This window comes from Mesoplodon mirus (genome assembly GCF_964341445.2).
Source record: "Mesoplodon mirus genome assembly, chromosome: 14".
Taxonomy (NCBI): domain Eukaryota; kingdom Metazoa; phylum Chordata; class Mammalia; order Artiodactyla; family Ziphiidae; genus Mesoplodon; species Mesoplodon mirus.
The window spans coordinates 50508356-50529493 of NC_138990.1; the positions used below are offsets into that span (position 1 = coordinate 50508356).

General features: G+C 35.6%; 1 protein-coding gene across 1 annotated transcript in view; it reads left to right on the forward strand.

The window, feature by feature from the left end:
* Positions 1–21138, forward strand: part of BIRC6 (baculoviral IAP repeat containing 6) — a 238845-nt gene that overhangs the window by 146055 nt on the left and 71652 nt on the right. The window contains 8 exon segments of the mRNA XM_082642249.1: positions 433–1213; positions 2832–2975; positions 3457–3586; positions 9829–9960; positions 11317–11484; positions 12491–12664; positions 14048–14244; positions 19221–19521. Coding sequence (XP_082498375.1) covers positions 433–1213; positions 2832–2975; positions 3457–3586; positions 9829–9960; positions 11317–11484; positions 12491–12664; positions 14048–14244; positions 19221–19521 — 2027 coding nt within the window.

The following is a 21138-nucleotide window of genomic DNA, read 5'->3' on the forward strand; positions in this document are numbered from 1 at the left end:
ATTTTCATATTTGGTCCTGTCAGTTGGCATAATCCATGACTTATTAGTGAAACTTACTAACAGTTTTCATTTTGCAGATATGAATTAAAGCCATTAATAATGTCGAATTCAGTCTAGACATTTCTTATGTATAATTTTTTTAATTGTTTCTTTATGTCATTTTTTTGAGGTCACGCAGAGAATGGTAGAACCATTTTGATATAAATCTCTTGGTTTTCTATACTCATTTTACAAATCTAATCTAACTTCCAATCTACTGAAGTACTTAATGATGTTTATCACAATTAGTCTTCCCTGAAACATTACAGTGTCATTATATTGAATGTCAAACTATATAATTTTCATGAAAGTGATTTTTAGTAGAAATAATTGACAAAGAGGTCTTTCTCAATATATATATATATTGTTAACATGGTATCTTTTATTCCCTAGGTTACTTTTTAATTGGTCCATGTCTCTTTCCTGCAATATGGTTTTGAAGAAAGCTGTTGACAGTCTACTTTGCTCGATGTGTCACATACACCCAAGTTATTTTTCTTTGCTTATGGGCTGGATGGGAATTACCCCTCCTCCAATGCAGTGTCACCATGGACTGTCCATGACAGATGATAGCAAAAAGCAAGATCTTAGTTCATCTTTAACAGATGACTCTAAAAACGCACAAGCACCTCTGGCACTAACTGAATCACATCTGGCAACCCTTGCTTCCTCTTCTCAATCTCCAGAAGCTATCAAACAATTACTGGACTCAGGTTTGCCTTCTCTTCTTGTGAGGAGTCTGGCTAGTTTCTGTTTTAGCCACATTTCTTATTCTGAAAGCATTGCTCAATCAATAGATATTTCCCAGGACAAACTCAGGCGGCATCACGTTCCACAACAATGTAATAAGATGCCTATCACAGCAGACCTGGTTGCTCCTATTCTTAGGTTTTTGACAGAAGTTGGCAATAGCCATATTATGAAAGACTGGCTTGGTGGGTCTGAAGTCAATCCGCTGTGGACAGCACTTCTGTTTTTATTGTGTCACTCTGGGTCCACTTCTGGAGGACATAATTTAGGTGCACAACAGACCAGTGCAAGATCAGCTTCTCTTTCTTCAGCTGCTACAACAGGATTGACTACTCAACAGAGGACAGCAATTGAGAATGCAACTGTTGCATTCTTTCTGCAGTGCATTTCATGTCACCCTAATAATCAAAAGCTGATGGCCCAGGTAAGAGTAGAAAAACTGGCTTATGTTCCAGTGTCTTATTATTTTAATGTGCTGTGACATGGCACTCTTGAAATTAGTTCAGAAAGGTTCATGTATTAAGGCCAGGTGATGGTGAAGTTTGGGGTTGGGTGCATTTAAGGATTTGAATTTAAACCATAATTAAAATTAAGTACTGATATCTCCTCCCTCCTCTCCTCAACTGTTACATAAATCAGTTATTCTTTCTGATGAATGATGGGCAAATTCATGGAGATCCTAGCTAAAGATCATACATTCCTCCTTTTAAAAAACCGCCCCTAATCAAAAGAACAGCGCTTCAGGGACTTGCCTGGTGATGCAGTGGCTAAGACTTCATGCTCCCAATGCAGGGGGCCTGGGTTCGATCCCTGGTCAGGGAACTAGATCCCACATGCTGCAACTAAGAGTTCGCATGCCACAACTAAGACCCAGCACAGCCAAATAAATACATAAATAAAAATATTTTTAAAAAACCCAAAAAAACAACGCTTCAGCTATTGGAACAGGATTGACCACTTGAAGGTGGCCATCAAGTGCCTCACAGCATTGAGGCATTGCATTTTGTAGTAACCGGATTGTTATAGCTGTTGATTTGCTTCTAATGAAGCAGATATTAGAATAAGTTTCAGATAGGAGACTCCTGACAAATCACATTAAAGGTATGAAAGATGATTTTATTGTATTAAGTCCACAAGGCCAAAAATCTTGAAAGCTGGAGTTATCTGGAGCATAATTCTAGTTACTTTTGCCAGTTTCTGCTGCTTTCTGTCTGTTGTGATCTTCAGCAAGTTGTTTAAACTGTAAAATAGAGATAGTAATACCTGCCTCTCAGAAGGTTTTTTTTTTTTTGAGAGGATTAAATATGATAATGTATATGAAGTATCTAGCATAGGGCCTGTCTGAGACATGGTAGACACCAATAAATAGGAACCAGCTTCTTTTTTTACCCCCTTATTTGATAGTGCTTATTCAGGTTAAACTATTAATGAAGGATGAGCTATCATAATTTTAGAATCTAGAAGGATGAGCTATCATAATTTTCAAAAAATACTGAATGATCTAACTTTAAGAAGAGGAAGATACTTTGTTGCCTAAAGTAATTAATTATTGGGAAACTGTATCTACTTAATGTGTCTAATTTGAAAGAAATGCTTAAATTACCAATTTTAACCAAGTCCTTGAATATGGACATTTGACAATTTGGTTTGTGCCTGTGGGTAGTATGAAACTTCGTGTTCCATTGTCTTCTGGCCTAATAATCATCTCTTAGCTTCTTGTTAAGGCTTTGTTTTATATTTTTAATATATTTTTTCAAAATTTTTATTGTATTGTAACCACACTGATATTGACTGAAGTTAAAATTAAGTTGGTTTTGCTGGGTATTTATTATGTGAAAACCCTGTAGTAGTAACTTCTCTCATCCACAGAAATTTGGATTTCACTTTTAACTTTTTGTCTACTTCTGTATATTCTTTAATTGCTGATTTGATGAATTCAGATACACTTATTAATCCACATTTTAAATTTCCTCTTTGTTCTTTAAAATATAAAGCTACAAGTAAACACCTCATTTAACTTTTTAAATCTCTCACTTTGCCAGGTTCTCTGTGAACTATTTCAGACGTCTCCTCAAAGAGGGAACCTTCCAACATCAGGGAACATTTCAGGGTTTGTACGTAGATTATTTTTGCAGCTGATGTTAGAGGATGAGAAAGTGACAATGTTTCTTCAGTCTCCCTGCCCAGTGAGTATTCAACAATTAAATTAAATCTTTATGGTGAGCTGTGTGTAAAAATATTTTATGTTTTCATGTCAGAGCTTTCAGTTATCTCCGTTCTAATTTCTAATGAAATAAAATGAAATTAGAAATTAGAGGTTGTGCTAGCAAAGTGAAACTAGCACAACCTTTATACTTAAGGATAGGACTTAAAAATCTCAGCTAGCCCTCTCTGTCCAGAATAACCTAGCTGTAACTTCCCATGAATAGTATAATTTGATTTGGGGGGGGGGGAATTGACAGATTATTAGGTACAATAGTGCTAATGCAAAGTATGATGAACAAATCGCATGGCAGACATGCCACATTTGAAGAAATATATAAAATAAACTCTTTACATTTTTGTATGCATTACTGAATTGTTTGTTTTTTTATGCTTCTGAAATTGTTATATAATGATACACATTTCAAAAAAAACCTTCTTAATTTCTTTTAAATTTATTTCCAGCTGTACAAGGGTAGAATTAATGCTACTAGCCATGTCATCCAGCATCCAATGTATGGAGCAGGCCACAAGTTCCGTACACTTCATTTGCCCGTCTCAACAACATTATCGGAAGTTCTTGACAGAGTGTCAGGCAAGTCACATTTAAATATTTGTGTTTCTTTAACTTTATGTTAGATGTATATAGGAATTTTATTATTTTTATAATTTTATTGCATTCACTCACTCACCAACCATTTAATGACTAGAAAAGGTCAAGATAGCTTCACATTTAGAAGCATGATGCAGTGGACAAAATGTACAATACATTCCAGCACATGTAATTCTTTTGCTGTGATGTGTGTTATGTGTAGTAATGACAGAGTGGGCAGTTGGAAATGTAGACAAGCTGTGGGAAGCCATTGATGGAATTTTCTCAGGATAAACCATCGGGCTGTGTTATAGTAGATGAATTACAGTATATTAGGTTGCATGACAGAATTCTAAGTAATAAACATTTACTAAATCTAGGGGAGAAATGAGTAGTCAGTAGGTAGAATCAACTGGTGACCTTATTGTTTATAACAGTGAAGAAAGCAGAGAGCACGTTTCCCCTAGGTTTTTCAGGAGCTCTCTGATGATGCCTTTAAACAGGATATAAGTTATTAAAGTAAAAGCATTTTTTGAGGTAGAATACAAATTGACTGTGGTTAGTTTGGGTTTATTGCCTCTCAGAAATCCTAATCAGTGTTGAATTCATTGAGCATCTGCTATGTGTAAACACAGTAATTTCTTCTAGGGTTGTAAAAGTGAGCAGGACATGTATTCTGCCTCTCAAAGTATTTATGATCTTTTGTATGTTGTCAGAATAAAAAATAAACTGAAAATTTTAAATGTTTGCATTTTAATTTAAATATAAGTCGGTGTGTTTCTATCTGTGTACATTAGAGGGAGGGGGTACCTAAGTCTTTAAGCAACACTGATAACTGAAAGAAGTTAGGAGTATCCAGAAAAAAAACTGGCGCTATTTGTTAGTTGGAAATATAAATCTAAACTTAGAATAAAAGACTGAGTTGAAGAGATTTGGGAGTTGTTACCATACATACGTACATAGATGGTAAGTTAAACCATGTGAACAGGTATGATCACTTTGAGAAAATAATGTAGAAAAGATTCTTTACCAGTTTTAGACACTGCATCTAACAGAAATGTGTGCATAAAATTATAATACTTTCCTACATTTTTACATGTTACACAGTAAAATGTTAGAATATATTATAAATGTGTAACATTTTTTCTTATTTGAAAATGTCCACCTTACCTGTTATAGCTAAACTTTTGTGAAAATTTGACTTTACAGACTTTTTTCTAATTTCAGTTTTCTGAAATTGTGCCTTCTACATGATGAAAAAAAATTTTAATTAATTGAAGGAAGGAAGTGGGGAAGAGTACTAAAATTCAATTTTTGAGATTTCTTACATTTAACTTGATAATGGAAAAGTATAGACATAGTACAAAATAATTGGAAATGTAACATTTTTATTTATCTTTAAATGAATACTATTTTCTAAAATGTCATTGTCTGTCGTTTAGGATATTTAACAAAATAGCTCCTTTTATTAACTAAAAATTAACAAATAAAACTTATTGCTGTGGAAGAATAGTACATCCTAGTAAAAAGTCCAACAAAGTTATCCTGAGCAAATATCAGAAACTTCTAAGTGCTGAATTTAAACCTTTGTTTAGCAATGCTTTGGTACTTTAAGGTGTATTTGTGATATTTAGCCATATCTTAGGATATATTAACATGTGCATGTGTATTTTATTAACATGTATGAAAACAAGTAATCCAAAATTATTCAAGCCATACTTTTACCCACTGCCTATAGCTTTCGACTATACCGCTTTCAAATAATAAAGGTTATGTGTCTTTTTTTTCAAGTTCTATTATTGTTTTTAAGCAACTTGATTATTGTTATCATCAAATAATATACCTTGTAGTTTTCTTCATGTTTCTTATGATTCGAGTTTTTGAACTTGAATCTGTGTGGGTGTATAAATTTCATCAAATTTGGAAATTTTTTGGCTGTTAGTTTCTCAAATATATTCTGTCTCCCCGTCACTCTCCTCTCTTTTGGTGATTCCAGTTACACATTTATTAGGCCTCTTGAAGTTGTTTCACAGCTCACTGAAGCTCTGTTCCTTTTTCCCCCCATTTTCCCCCTGTATTTAAAACTTTTGATAATTTATATTGCTCTATTTTCAAATTGACTTCAGTGTCTAATCTGCTAGAAGTTATATCTGGTTCTTTTTTATATATGTCCTTTTCTTTATTTAAAGTATACAAGCTTTCTTCTAGTGTCTTGATTTTTTGTTCTTTGTTTGTTTGTTTTGGCCACACTGCTTGGCACTCGGGGTCTTAGTTCCCTGACCAGGGATTGAACCCGCGCTCTGTGGAGTGGAAGCGCAGAGCCTTAACCACTGGACTGCAAGGGAAGTCCCTAGTGTCTTGAATATATTGATCTGTTTACATTGATTTTTTTTTTCATTGTGGATTGTGTGTTACTACTTTTTTTTTTTTTTTTTTTTTGCGGTACGCGGGCCTCTCACTGCTGTGGCCTCTCCCGTTGCGGAGCACAGGCTCCGGACGCGCAGGCTCAGCGGCCATGGCTCACGGGCCCAGCCGCTCCGCGGCACGTGGGATCCTCCTGGATCGGGGCACGAACCTGCATCCCCTGCATCGGCAGGCGGACTCTCAACCACTGTGCCACCAAGGAAGCTCCTGCTTTTTTAATTTGCCTAGAAAATTTCGTTGGATGCCAGACAATGTGATTTTTACTTTTCTAGGTGGTGGATATTTTTGTATTCTGATAAATATTTTTTATTTCTTTCTGAGATGCAGTTATATTACTTAAAAACAGAACATTACTTTTAGGACCAGCTTTTAATAAGCTTTGTTAGGTGGGACCAGAGCAGCTGTTAATTTAGAACAGAACTTACTGTGATGATGGAAATATTTTATAACCCTGTACTATCTAGTGCAGTAGCTTTTATGCATATAGAATGTGTCTGGTGAGACTAAGGAACTAGTGTTTTAATTTTAATGGACTTACTTTTAAGGAGGTACTCTACTGGAATAGAAACACAGTACCACATTTGAAAACGGAGGTCTAGGGTTAATTTGGCCCCACTGCTGAGGTTATACTCTTCTGAGAACTCTGTTAGAAATTCACTAGGCATTGGGAATACTAAGTATTCTAGCCCTCATTTTAGAACCTGAGATTCATCCCCTTGCTACTTTTTTTTAAAAATATTTATTTATTTTTAATTTTTTTGCCTGTGTTGGGTCTTAGTTGCAGCATGCAGGATCTTTCTTTGCGGCACACGGGCTCTTCTTTGCGGTGTGCGGGCTTCTCTCTAGTTGTGCTGTGCAGGTTTTCTCTCTAGTTGTGGCTTGCAGGCTCCAGGGCACGTGGACTCTGTGGCACACGAGCTCAGTAATTGTGGCGCACGGACTTAGTTGCCCCGCGGCATGTGGGATCTTAGTTCCCCGACCAGGGATCAAACCGGCGTTCCCTGCATTGCAAGGTGGATTCTTTTCTTTTTTTTTTTTTTTTTATTTGGCTGTGTTGGGTATTCGCTGCTGCACACGGGCTTTCTCTAGTTGCGGTAAGCGGGGGCCACTCCTCGTTGCAGTGTGCAGGCTTCTCATTACGGTGCCTTCTCTTGTTGCGGAGCACGGGCTGTAGGCACGCGGGCTTCAGTAGTTGTGGCTCGCGGGCTCCAGAGCTCAGCCTCAGCAGTTGTGGCGCATGGGCTCAGTTGCTTGGCGGCATGTGGGATCCTCCCAGACCAGGGCTTGAACCTGCATCTCCCGCATTGGCAGGCGGATTCTTAACCACTGTGCCACCAGGGAAACCCGCCAGGTGGATTCTTTACCACTGGACCACCAGGGGAGTCCCCCCTTGCTACTTTTTAAAAGTATTTTCCTTGCCCTTTAGGTGGTTTCCTTGTATGTAATGCTTGTCAGTATGCATTACAGATTAGAGGAGACCCTCTGTAGATCACTGGGGCTCACTCTCTGTGCAGATCTCTCCTCGTTGGCACTGTGCCCTGTGAACTGCAGCCAAACCTGCCTTTGTCTTCCTGGACTCTCATCTCTGTATCCTCACATTGAGTGATGCCTGGGTTGTGCTGAGCTGTGGTCTGGGAAGTTGCAGGAAATCAGCTGGTGCAATCCTAGTGCTTTTACTTCATTTGTTTCCACTCACCCAGGAATCACTGTCCTGCCTTCCTGATGCCCAGTATCTGAAAACTTTATTTCATATATTTTCCTAATTTTTAGTTATTTCAGGTAGGATAGTAATCTGGTCTTTGTTATTTCATTTTGGCCACAGGTGGAAATCCAAACCAGAACAGTAAATTGAGCAAAATCTTTCTCAGTGATACCTTTTAGTGTTTGAATGGCATTTATTGAGATAACAGTATATATATTCTTGTTTTGTTATTTTTATTTAGTTAGGAGTCTTAGATAACAAAGTAATATAAAAATAAAGAATATAAATTCTTATCACCTAATGAACTATGATTGTGTGAATTTTTTATTACTTAAATATTTCCCTCTGACTTGTGTAACTCTTTTTGCCATTTGGGGTTACTTGCTTGTTTTTCTGAGAAAGTAAAATGTATTGTTGCATTATGTATTTATTATAGTAGTCTCCCTTTATCTGCAGGGGATACATTCCAAGACCCCCAGCTGATGCTTGAAACCACAGACAGTAGCGAACCCTGTATATACTATGTTTTTTTCTCATCCATACATATCTATGATAAATATGATATATATATTAATCTTTTAGAACAATTACTTAATATACTGTAATAAAAGTTAGGTGAATGTGGTCTCTCTCTTTCAAATAATCTTACTGTACTGTCTCACCCTCCTTTTTGCGATGATGAGAGATGATAAAATGCCTATGTGATGAGATGAAGTGAGGTGAATGACACAGGCATTGGGAACATAGGCTTAGGTTACTTTTGACCTTCTAACAATACATCCAAAGGAGGAACAGAAGAGGGATCATCTGCTTTGGGTGATCCTGGGTTATCCAGCCATGATGACTGACATCCATGACTGAATGTCAGAGCAGACAATGACATTCTTGGGAATTCCAGGTGGGGTGGATCCAGTGAGATTTCGTCATTATAGTCAGAACAGCAAGCAATTTAAAACCTATGAGTTATTTATTTCTGAAATTTTTCATTTAATATCCTCAGACCGCAAGTAACTGAAACCACAGAAAACGAAACCATGGATAAGGGGGAGCTGCTGTATTTACAGTGTTTAATTTTTTTTTTTAATTTCACAAAAATAGAAATGGTCTAAAGGCAATCTTTAGTTTGGAAGAGGTTCTAGAAATTGAGATCACAAGGATATTTTCAGATATTCAAAGAAAGCTACAAAATAGGAAATAATACAAAAGATGCTGTTTTATCACGTGATCATTTCACCTTAACATTATAATAAAGCACTGGATCATAACTGTGTTAAGTTAGAAAAGTAAAAAGAGAGCCTGTATCAGTCATATCCACTTAGTGAAAAACATTCTTAATATCAGAACAGTTCATCCATCTTTTTGAGCTTCTTAACAGTTAAATAAGATCACTTTATGGTCATCATTTATTTCATGATTTATAATAGCATGCCATATTCAAAAGCATGAAAGAAAATATGATTTCAGAGTAATAGCTATCTATGAAAGTCTTTAGTATTGATTCTTAAAGTACTTGTAAAATATATCACTTTATCTAAGATTCCTAACCAAATAAAAACAACAAAACCAGAAACCTCTGTTACTTAAATTTGTTCTTTTATACTCCCATTTGTAGAAAAAAATAGAAGTCTAATGCATAAGTAATGCATTAGGAGGAGTCCTGAGCTTGAATTCCTTATTGCCCTTTACAGGTTGTATGAGTAACCTTGCTAATAAGGCTGTTTCCCTATTTTGAAAATAATATTCTTCCTTGGTTTGCATGTTGTGAGAACTGAAATTGATGTTACGTGGCAAACAGATTGAACTGTGCCTACAGTAAAGCAAATGCTCTTGATAGTGGTTTTCAAAACTGCCTCTAGAGGTAGTACTATTGTAATACATAATAATTTCTAGAGATTGGAATTTAAGTATCCTGGCCTTAGGAGAGTGATGAGTCCCTTTCATTGATAAAATCAATGAGAATTGAATGTCAGATTTTCCTTAACAACATTCCTTCCAGACCATTTACATTGCCTTTGTATTAGTGATAATATAATCTTGTGTAAACATCCCCAAGGTATTTATTGCTTCCCTTCTTAACAATTTTGAAAAGCAGTGTATTTTACGTAAAAATTTCTTACAGATACACCAAGTATCACTGCTAAACTAATTAATGAACAAAAAGATGACAAAGAAAAGAAAAACCATGAAGAGAAGGAGAAAGTTAAGGCAGAAAATGGATTTCAGGACAATTACAGTGTTGTTGTTGCTTCAGGTATGCTTGCTTGCTTTTTTTTTTTTTTTATGATCTTGATTTTGTTTGGGTTCCTGTAAAATGTAACAATTTATATTTACAGGAACTTCATGTAATAAAAAGTATTAATGCAAAAAACTGGCATAATGATGTCTTAATATTAAATACACAATTGTACCAGAAATCCATTACTTTTTGGCACTGAAATTATTAAACTCATTTTGAGCTTAGTATATTTTAATCAGATACTCAGCATGTGTAAATAGATATTTTGTTTCAGCTTGACAGCATACTGGGAATTATACTCTTAAAAGTTCACTAAGTGTAGGGCCTCCCTGGTGGCGCAGTGGTTGAGAGTCCGCCTGCCGATGCAGGGGATACGGGTTCGTGCCCCGGTCTGGGAGGATCCCATATGCCGCGGAGCGGCTGGGCCCGTGAGCCATGGCCGCTGAGCCTGCGCATCCGGAGCCTGTGCTCCACAACGGGAGAGGCCACAACAGTGAGAGGCCCGCATACCGCAAAAAGAAAAAAAAAAAAAAAAAAAAAAAGTTCACTAAGTGTTAAGGAATTTTTCTGTAACCTCCTGTTTATTGATTGATTGATTGAGTGCTGCATCGGGTCTTAGTTGCGATGCGCAGGCTTCTCTCTAGTTGTGACACACGGGCTTAGTTGCCCCATGGCATGTGGGATCTTACTTCCCCGACCAGGCATTGAACTTGCATCCCCTGCATTGGAAAGAGGATTCTCAACCACTGGACCACCAGGGAAGTCCCTGTAACCTCCTTTTTTTTTAAAAAAAGAAAAAGTATTCACTAGTTTTACTTATGATATTGTGCTTATTACATAAAATTAGAAAATAAAGATCATCAAAAGAAAATTGGTTGAAAAATGAGTTTTTACTGTTAGATGCAGGAAGAAGAAAAAATGGCCATGATAAGTGATAATTTTGGAGGATATTTTCCTTAACAAAATTCTTAGTTCAGAAGAGAAAGCTCAACCTAGATTACCTTACTCCTCAAATAGCAGACCTATGTATTGGTTTAATCCGTCCTATCTCAGAGAAAAATTAAGAACACAAGATTTTCTGTACATATTTGCACAAAATTACATTCTAGTAAATGGATGGTCATCTATATGTATCTCAGAGCGTATAGGAGTTAATTTATACTTTCTTGGAAAGTAGTTACACATGCAGCCAGTTATTCATGGAGTATAATAAATGACAGGTAGAACCAAGAGAATAGATACTTAATGAGAAGAAATATTTCTATCTTTTGGCGTTGGGAATGTGGCGCTTTAGTAATATATTGTAGAAATACACTTTTACTTCATGAGTGTGTTGGCTATATAAAATCTTGGTGATTTTTTTTCTTTCAGGGCTGAAATCCCAATCTAAACGTGCTGTGTCATCTACACCACCTCGCCCACCATCCAGGAGAGGGAGGACAATGCCGGATAAAGCAGGAAGTGCTTCCTCAGGAGCAGAGGCTGCCAACAAAATAATTACTGTCCCTGTGTTTCACCTGTTCCACAAACTCTTAGCTGGTAGTGTTCACAGTGATAAAACATACGAAATTTTGCTAATCTTACAAGTGTAAAATCAGTTGTGTAATCAGGTGCTATTGATGAGATAAATAATTTAGTGAGACTTTGTCCATATAGTTCCCTCCAAAAGAAGTGAGAACAAAAAGGGAGTAACCTATTTTGTACCCTTTTTAACACTATAATGTTGCATTTTTATACTTTACTTGCTTCCTAAATTTTGTTATGAATGTGCCATAAAATGATCAGTAAAATTAATGTTTTCGTGTGTTCATAACAAGTTATGTAGGATGCAGTGTGAGGCGAATTTTAAAGAATTAGTTCTAGCTGTGGAATTCTTAGATGTAGCCCTGATAGTTAAGCTTCCTCTCTACCTAAACATATTCTTTGACCAGTATACTTGCCGTTGGTCAAGGTGATAACCATTTTATCTGCATTTTTGTGCTGTATCATTATAATCAAATTGCCAACTAACTTTGACTGGATTTTACTTCTTAGCTTTGCATTGTTGATTTAAAGCAGAGGTCAGTAAACTATCGCAGGTGGACTGGATGCTTCTTTTTGTAAAAACATTTTTATAGGAATACAGCTATGCCCATTCATTTATGTATTGTCCATAGCTGTTTTCATGCTACAGTAGAGTTAGTAGGTTGCAGCAGAGACCATATGGCCTCCATAGCTTAAAATATTTTCTATCTGGCCTTTTATGGAAAAGATTTGCCAATCCCAGATTTGTGGGAATGTTTCTTTTTTTTCTCTTCACCATGGCTCTCAGAAGATCTTGGTGGGATTTGGTTAGCAACTGATTAACACTTTGTATAGATATTTTTGTTCACATATGTCAGAAGTAGATTTGAGTTTTGTAAACTTTCTGTGGGCAGTTTTTAAATTGCTTTGAAACTCTTACCTGTAATTTAACTTAGTAAAAGCATTAAATAATTGAGTAAATTGAATCAAGTAAATGTCTCCCTCTTAGATTCCAGGTTTAACTTAGTTATATCATTTTTAGGCCAGCCATTGCCAGCTGAAATGACGCTTGCCCAACTTTTAACTCTGCTGTATGACCGAAAACTTCCTCAAGGTTACCGTTCAATAGATCTGACAGTTAAATTGGGTTCTAGAGTTATCACAGACCCAAGTCTGTCAAAAACAGATTCTTTTAAAAGACTGCACCCTGAAAAAGGTATGTGTATGATATTTCTTTAAAACTGCAGTCTGTAATCTGAGCAGGCAGGGATTTTTGTAGCTGATGACTTAATGTACATTTTTATTACATCAACTTGAGATACTTTTCTTTCTTTATGACAGAGTTATTTGTAAGTATAGAAAATTGCCATTATTTCCATTGGAAATTAATGTTAATTCCCTATGTAGCATCACTTATTTTATGGGCCCATATGCTTTAATTTTTTTTTTCCTTTGGCCGCACTGTGTGGCTGGCGGGATCTTAGTTCCCCGACCAGGGAATGAACCCGGGCCCTCAGCAGTGAAAGCATGGAGTCCTAACCACTGGACCACCAAGGAATTCCCTAATTTTTAAAAATATTATTTCTGCATGAGCCATGTGAATTGTTCATAACTTTATAATCAAAGTGAGAACCCCAATTTAGAATTTCCAATTTACTGATAATTTATATTGAGTGATATTTTGTGCTCATAAACATTTTTTACCTTAAACAAAAGTGGGATCATACATTTTCTTACCTTTTTATTTTTATATATTCAATTAAATATTTATAAATGTGCGTTTTATTGCCTATTTTAAATATGGATATAACAATTTATCTGTTTCACAATTGTTGAAGGAATCTGATTGTTTCCAATTTTTCACTACTATAAATGATATTTAAGCAATGATTTTCATAGTGTGGATATGGTGTCATTTATTGTCAGTCTTTCTCATGTTGAAAGATTCAATTATTAGCCTTTTGTACTCTTTAATAAATTTTAGTACATTTTCTTTGCCCAGATTTTCATCAGGATCATTTGTCTGTTTTAATGTTCATAGGGTCTGGTTATGTGTGAACATAAACTTTTGGTTTTCCTCTGTGAGTGATTCGAAGTTAACCAATATGGTATAATTTTCAGTCTTCAGTAAGAAAAGTCTTTGTCATTATTCAGTTTTTCCTAATTGGATACTTTAGAGCATAACATGCACATACATTCATATTTTCTGGAGTCTCTGATGTTTTACTTATTTGCCCTAAAGGACAATACTTCTCAAACTTCAGTATGCTTGTAAATCACCTAGAACATTATAAAAATACAGATTCCTACACAGTCTAGGATGGCACCTGAGAGTCTACATTTCAGAAGCTCTCAGGCTGATACTGATGCTTACTAGTCCATGGACCATATACTTCGAGTAGTAAGACTGTAGGGAGCAGCATCAGAAGTTATCTAAACATGTTTGTAGCATCTAGCCTAAAATAGCTGTATCTGAATAACTTAAGATAATTATGCTCTTTTGTTGAGTAGAGAGATGACAACAATATTTGCTTTGTAAATGAAAAAGTATTATAAAAATAGATCCTCTCTTAGCTGTTATTTGTGATTATTCTTCTAGATCATGGAGATTTACTTGGTAGTTGTCCGGATGATGAGGCTCTCACTCCAAGTGATGAATGTATGGATGGGATACTGGATGAATCTTTACTTGAAACCTGTCCCATTCAGTCACCATTACAAGTTTTTGCAGGAATGGGTGGACTGGCTCTTATTGCAGAAAGACTACCCATGCTGTATCCAGAAGTAATTCAACAGGTAAGATAAGATTCCTAATTAATTGTATCATTCCATGGGAAAGACCTTCTGTTTTCCGGTTTGTGTTTAACTTAACGTTTGGAAGTACCGTTTCCCTAAAGTCTTTGAGTAGCGTATAAACCTTTCAAAGCTCAGCCTATACGGAGCTTTGTAAGAAGTAATTTGGTAAAGAAATGTTGAAGACCAAGCAGATTTGCCAGGGGCATCACACTGTAGCATTTACTTTGATTTCATGGTCATCACACTGTAACATTTTTGTTTCTGTGCTTCCTAAGGTGTGATATTAATTACGGATATTACTGGAAATGGGAGAGTGAAATAGTAGTGTATACTTCTACCCAAGTACACTGTGTCTTTTGGCTTAACTTTTATTCCTTTTTAAGTGCTATTTCCATTTAAGTAGTTTTTAAAACATTAATTTAACTTCTTCTCCTGTTCATTAATGTTACTGTCACTGAGGTATGTACTTTCGATGTTCTGTTATTAATGAGAGGGGTGTGATGCATGGAGAGTTGTAAATACCAAGCTCTTGATTTCTGTTGATTGAGGTAGGGGAATTATTCTCTCTAATTTTATCTACTTGTGTGTGTGTCTCTCTGTGTGTGTGTGTGTATGTGTATGTGTGTGTATGCCTGCATTAGTTTCCTAGGGCCGCTGTGACAAAGTACCACAAACTGGGTGGCTTAAAACAACAGAAATTTAATTTTCTTACAGCTCAGGAGGCTGTAAGTCTGAAATCAAGGTGTCACCAGAGCCATGCTCACTGTGAAGGCTCTAGGGGATTATCCTTCCTTGCCTCTTCTTAGCTTCTGGTTATTGCTGGCAGTTAATGGCATTCAGTGGTCTATAGCTGCATCACTCCAGTTTCTGCCTGCCTTTTCACATGGCCGTCTTCCTTTTGTGTATCTGTGTGTCTCTGTATCTCCCTCTCCTTTTAACAACATTGTCATTGGATTTAGGGTCCACCCTAAGCCATTATGACCTCATTTCTTAATTGGTTACATCTGCAAAGACCCTATTTCCAAATAAGGTCACATTCACAAGTATTGGGGGTTAAGACTTGAGCATATCTTTGGGAGGATACAGTTCAATCCACAATAATACCTTTTCAGTAAATGGTTATTACTTAACCTGCTATTCAAAGAGCTTATGATATTTTTATTTTAAGATAATATAACCATGATATAAGATGACTGTCACAGAAAAATATGAGTAAAATTTTATTTCTTCCTAGAAAATGTAATGATACAGCCAAAAGTTTGAAATGGAAAAAACTTCAACATTCTCAAGATTATTGTTGTTCAATGAAAAAGACTTCCCTAATTCAGTATTCAGTATGCTTTATTATATTGAGTGGAAATTGGGTGCTGCTGTAATAAATACCTAAAAGAGTGGAAGTGACTTTAGAATTGGGTAGTTGTCAGAGTGTGGAAGAATTTTGAGGAGCATGATAAAAAGAGGTCTAGGTTGCTTTGAACAGATGGCTAGTAGAACTATGGATGGAAAGCCTTTGCCAGTGAGGGCCCAGATGAAAGTGAGGATCACAGTAGAGAGAACCTGTGTATCATAGAGAATTCCTAAATTGGCTTAAGCAGACTGTTGGTAGAAATATGGATGTTAAAAATACTAATGGTGCAGCTTAGAAAGAAATGAGGCACATGTTATTGGAAATTGGAGGAAAGGGTATCCCTGTCTTTTATTGGTAGAAATCCTAGCATATTTATGTCCTGAATGTGGAAGGGTAAGTGATGAACTTGGATATTTAGTTGAATTTCCAACCCGAGTATGAAGTTACCTGTTTTCTTCTTGGTGCTAATAGTAAAATGTGAGCGGAAAGAACTGTTGAGCAACAAGCAACCATCACTTGACAATTTGAGAAATTCTCAGTCTATCCAGATTGCAAAAGATGCTAAAATTAGAGATTTGCTGTCAGAAAAGCATGCTCTGGAGAAAAAGCCAAGGATATGGCTGTTCAACCTTCGCTGATGCCTCAGAAAAATCAAGATGCTAGTGCATTCAGTCACACAGAGTGCTATTTGAAGAGATCAGTCATATTATTCATGGATCCCCTCAGCCATCTAAACGGAAGCCAAGAATAGAGAAAGTTGTGTGACAATGGTAGCCAAGTCAAAGGAGGATATGTGGCTGTGGAAGCAGAGGTTCAAATGAAGCGGTCAAAAGCCAAGGAATGTGAATAGCCTCTAGAAGCTGGAAAATACAAGGAACCCACACTCCTTGAGAGTCTCCAGAAGGAACACTTGATATTTAGGATCAAAAGCTTTGATTCTAGCTCCATAAGACTCTTTTTGGATTCCTGACCTCTAGATCTTTAGTATAATAAACTTGTGTTGTTTTAAGTAAGTTTGTGGTGATGTGTTACAGCATACCATATAGGAAATGAATACAGATTTTGGTCTGTACTTTCTTAGGATGTTTTTGTCTCATTTTGGTATCAGGGTAATACCGTCTTATAGAATGGGTTGGGAATTTCTAATACTTCATATTAAGAAAACTGTTAGATGGATTTTCCCACAGATCAAACACTAAAGATTACAAAATTTAGTGGTAGAGAGGATGCGTCAAAAGAAATCATCCAAACGGAAGCGTAGAATGTATAAGGAATGAAAAGAACATAAGAGCTATATGGACATGTAGCTAGAAGTGCAAAATTCTGACGTGAATTTATGGTTGCAGAAAACGAGTGGATTGAAACAGGGACAGAAACAGTACAGAAAGGAAGAAAATTTCCAGAACTTATATAAAACGTCAATCCAAAATTCAAGAAGCTCTGTAAACCCCAAGCAGGATATTCATGTCTAAGAACATTATGATAAACTGCTTAAAACAAAAACAAGAGAAGAGCTTAAAACCAGCCAAAAAAGCAGTCAACTCATTTCTTTTCAAAACAGTAACAATAACACTGACAACTAACGTTTCATCAGAAACCTTGGGAGGCAGGGAATTACATCTTTGAAATGTAAAAAGAAAAAAAAATCTGCCATCCTAGAATTTTATACCCAGTGAAGAAAATTTTGTACATTTCCCTCAACCATTACTACTCTTTCCATAAAAGGTAAATTGGTAAAACAGAATAACAGGTATAGGATTAACTCTCCTGTATATATAAACTCTGGACAGACTATTTAAAAAAAATTGTTTAAAGGCTCTGGAGAGTGACTAAAAGTAGGCACATATTGAAGAGGATTTAAACACAAAAAGAATGAAACCACATTGGGTGAGATTAGTGTCTACGTGACCTTTCTCCTGAGAATACTCCTCAGTCTCTGTGGGGTAGGATGGTAGAACTCATGCAAAAGCTACAGAGGAGTTTGGTTCTTCCATCCTGGCTGGAAATTAAAAGGGGAGGAATTCAGAAAGGAGGGAGCCACAGATGGGGGAGCTCCAGGAATTCTGCACATGAATTTCTGCACAACCATAGCTGGCTCCTGAATTATGGATACATAGGATTCTTGAGGGAAAACTAGAAGGGTAAAAGAGCTGTCCAGAGATTTCAGCGTCTATCCAGCATGGAGGAGACAATTTGCAGTTCTATTCCTTCCAAGTTAGAGGTAAAAATCTTGGCTTTTCTATTGGAATTGCAAATGAGTCACACATTAAGAGTATAGATGGCATCCCAGTAATCAGGGATTCACTTGAGAAATAAGAGCAAAACCAAAATAGACTCTCCTAATAAATTTACAGAAGGCCTCAAGGTGACCTATCAGTAATTTAACTATTTTCTAAAATAAAACTGAACACATCCCAGAGTGTGATTATAGAACTAAGAGTTACTACAACATCTCATCAACAATGTACGGTGTATAATAGAAAAATTACCACATGCAAAGAAATAAGAAAATGTTACCTGTGGTTAACAGTAAAATAAGTCAGTGAACAGATCTTATTCACATTTTGCCAGTTGTCCCACTAATGTTCTCAAGGACAAAAGGAAAAAAATTCAATTTCTTTTGCATGCTTTGAGGGAGGTAATCGTCAGAGATTCAGTTCAGGATCATATATTACATTCAGTTGTCTCTTTAGTCTCCTTTAATCTGTAACAATTCTGTTACCTTTGTTTTTCATGACCATGGCATATGGAAGAGTACAGGCTAGAAATTTTGTCTATATATGTAGTCACAGATATACATGTTTCTATATATTTTTTCCTAGATTTGTTTGCTTATAGGGCATGGAATCAGACTACCCCCAGCAGTGTGTATATACCTATATACCATATCTTCTTTTTAAAATACCGTTTCCACTAAAATCAGTGCCCCTTGGAAAAATTCTAGGATTGGGGCAGAGAATATACAAGATGAGCCTAGATACAGAAGCCTGCTTTAAGGGGGTTCCACTGACCAAATCTGATTCTCCTTGGGCATCAGATAAAATGATAGTAACAGATTATAACTTACAGAGTAAAATTAGAATCCATATGGATATAAATTAATTAATGAATGAATAAATAGATGGAGAAGAAGGAAATGTTTTTGTGTACAGTTCAGTGCCAACTAATGTAGCAGGAATGGTAGAATTAGAAAATCACCATTTGGCAACCACTGTAATAATTATTATTTCACGCAAGCATAAAAATGCTAATGATCAAAGTTTAGTGCGAAACAGGATATTTATATAGTCTCAGAGAACCTGTCTACAGGTACTTAACTAATTACAAAGGAGAAAATAGTAATTTTTAGAGTAGAGGTACTTGGCAGATACCACCATACTCATGGTATCATGTAACTCATTTTAAAAAACATGTCCTTTTACTGATTTTTAAAAAAATTTTTATTTTATATTGGAGTATAGTTGATTAACAATGTGTTAGTTTCAGGTATACACCAAAGTGATCAGTTATACATCCTTTATTGATTTTTATATTCTTATATTTTAAGGAGATCATTTGAATCCAAGTCTTTAATTTGAATCTGATGTTGAAACGTACAAATAGCCAAACAAAATTGTTTTTTCTTTAGGTGAGTGCTCCAGTTGTAACATCTACCACTCAGGAGAAACCAAAGGATAGTGATCAGTTTGAATGGGTGACTATTGAACAATCAGGGGAATTAGTTTATGAAGCGCCAGAAACCATTGCTGCTGAACCTCCACCTATCAAGTCAGCAGTACAGACCATGTCTCCCATACCTGCCCATTCTTTGGCTGCTTTTGGATTATTTCTTCGTCTTCCGGGCTATGCTGAAGTGCTACTAAAAGAAAGGAAACATGCCCAGTGCCTTCTTCGCTTGGTTTTGGGAGTGACAGATGATGGAGAAGGAAGTAAGTGTTTAGTGTTATTAATGAAATTTAATGTAGGTAGATTGTGTAAAATTACTCAGATCATTGCCTATTATACTTCATTTATTTATTTCGTAGTTTAGCTACTAGATAATTTCTTATTGGCAACTTAGTTCCAATAATAGATATAATAAATCCTAAAGAAGCTTCATTTTCACTTCTTTATTCATTCAAAAGTTATATATTGAGTACTTACAAAACTGCTGGGCATCATTGGAGGCATTTAAAGATGAAGCAGGTATTTAGATCCTGCCATCAAGTAGCTAATGTGTTCCAGTAATAGCAGTGAGGAATGTATATACACATATAGACTTAACAAGTTACAAAAGCCTTGAGAGAAGTACAGTATTATGGAGGCTTACGAGTGTGAGATTATTTCCTTACTACCCAGCATTGTGAATAAAACAGCATTGTAGTTTTTAATGGGGCCTTGAAGGAAATTGTCAATGTAGGTTATTTCAGAAAGAAGGAATGATTTGAGCAGTGTTTATATGCTCATATTATATGAGAGGGGATAAGTTGGCTGATGAAATTTGCATAAAGCAGGACTGAGAACTCATTTAAAAAGTTGTTATTGATAACAAATCATGGAAAGGCTTCTTAAGAACTTCAGATTTTATTCTGAATAGTAATTAAAATTTATTAAAATATGTTAAGTGAAGTAGTGATGTGATGAGAATCTTTTTAAAGAATTCTTCAGTGAATCTGGTAGCAATATTTAGATTAAAGAGAACAGAATGAAGAAAATATTATAACAATATACTATATAATAATCTATTTCATAATATAATAATAATAGAGAACAATAATAGAAAGCTATGGTGATTATTTCCATTGGGCGGGCAGTTGTGTTAATAGAAGGAAACAAAGAAAAATCATAGGGTAGCCTAGCAAGTACATTTTCATTTGGTTTACCTCTAATTCTTCAATGACCATTACATTTGATAATTAGTATTTTTTAATCTTACTTTAAACTCATGTGGTTTTGATTAGAGGTGAAATCTTTCACATGCCATTTAGAAAGTATACACTTTTAAACCCTGTACAAAGTATATATAATCCAATAAAATTATATGAATTTATTCGTGAATCCTATAACTCTGAAGCTATTGAATATTCATTGTATGTACTTTTTCTTTTGTATTTTCATATTGATGGAATTCTTCAAAAATGTTGACATAATTTTAAATGTTTTTGTAATAATTGTTATTAAATTACAGTGTCTATATACTAAATAAGTCCTGCTTGTTTGGTTTCATATATAAATTGTATATATTTATTTTAGTAGATCGGGAATTTCTAATTGCTTCATCTGATTTTTTAAGTACCTAGAGGGATAAGAACCGTAGTATTTTAGGACTCTATTACGAGATAGTAGGTGTAACACTAAACTGAAAAGGAAAAAGAATTGTCTTTCGGTCATTTCAAACTATTTCTAGTGAATATACAATGAATGTTTATTAAAAAGCATAATTCTGACATACCTTTTTACAGTAGTTATCTCATCTCCCATTCATGTAGGAGTGGGTGTTTGTTTTGTTTTGTTTTTTTACATTTAACGCTCGTCTCTAGCTAGAACGTAGTAGAAAACTTTATTGC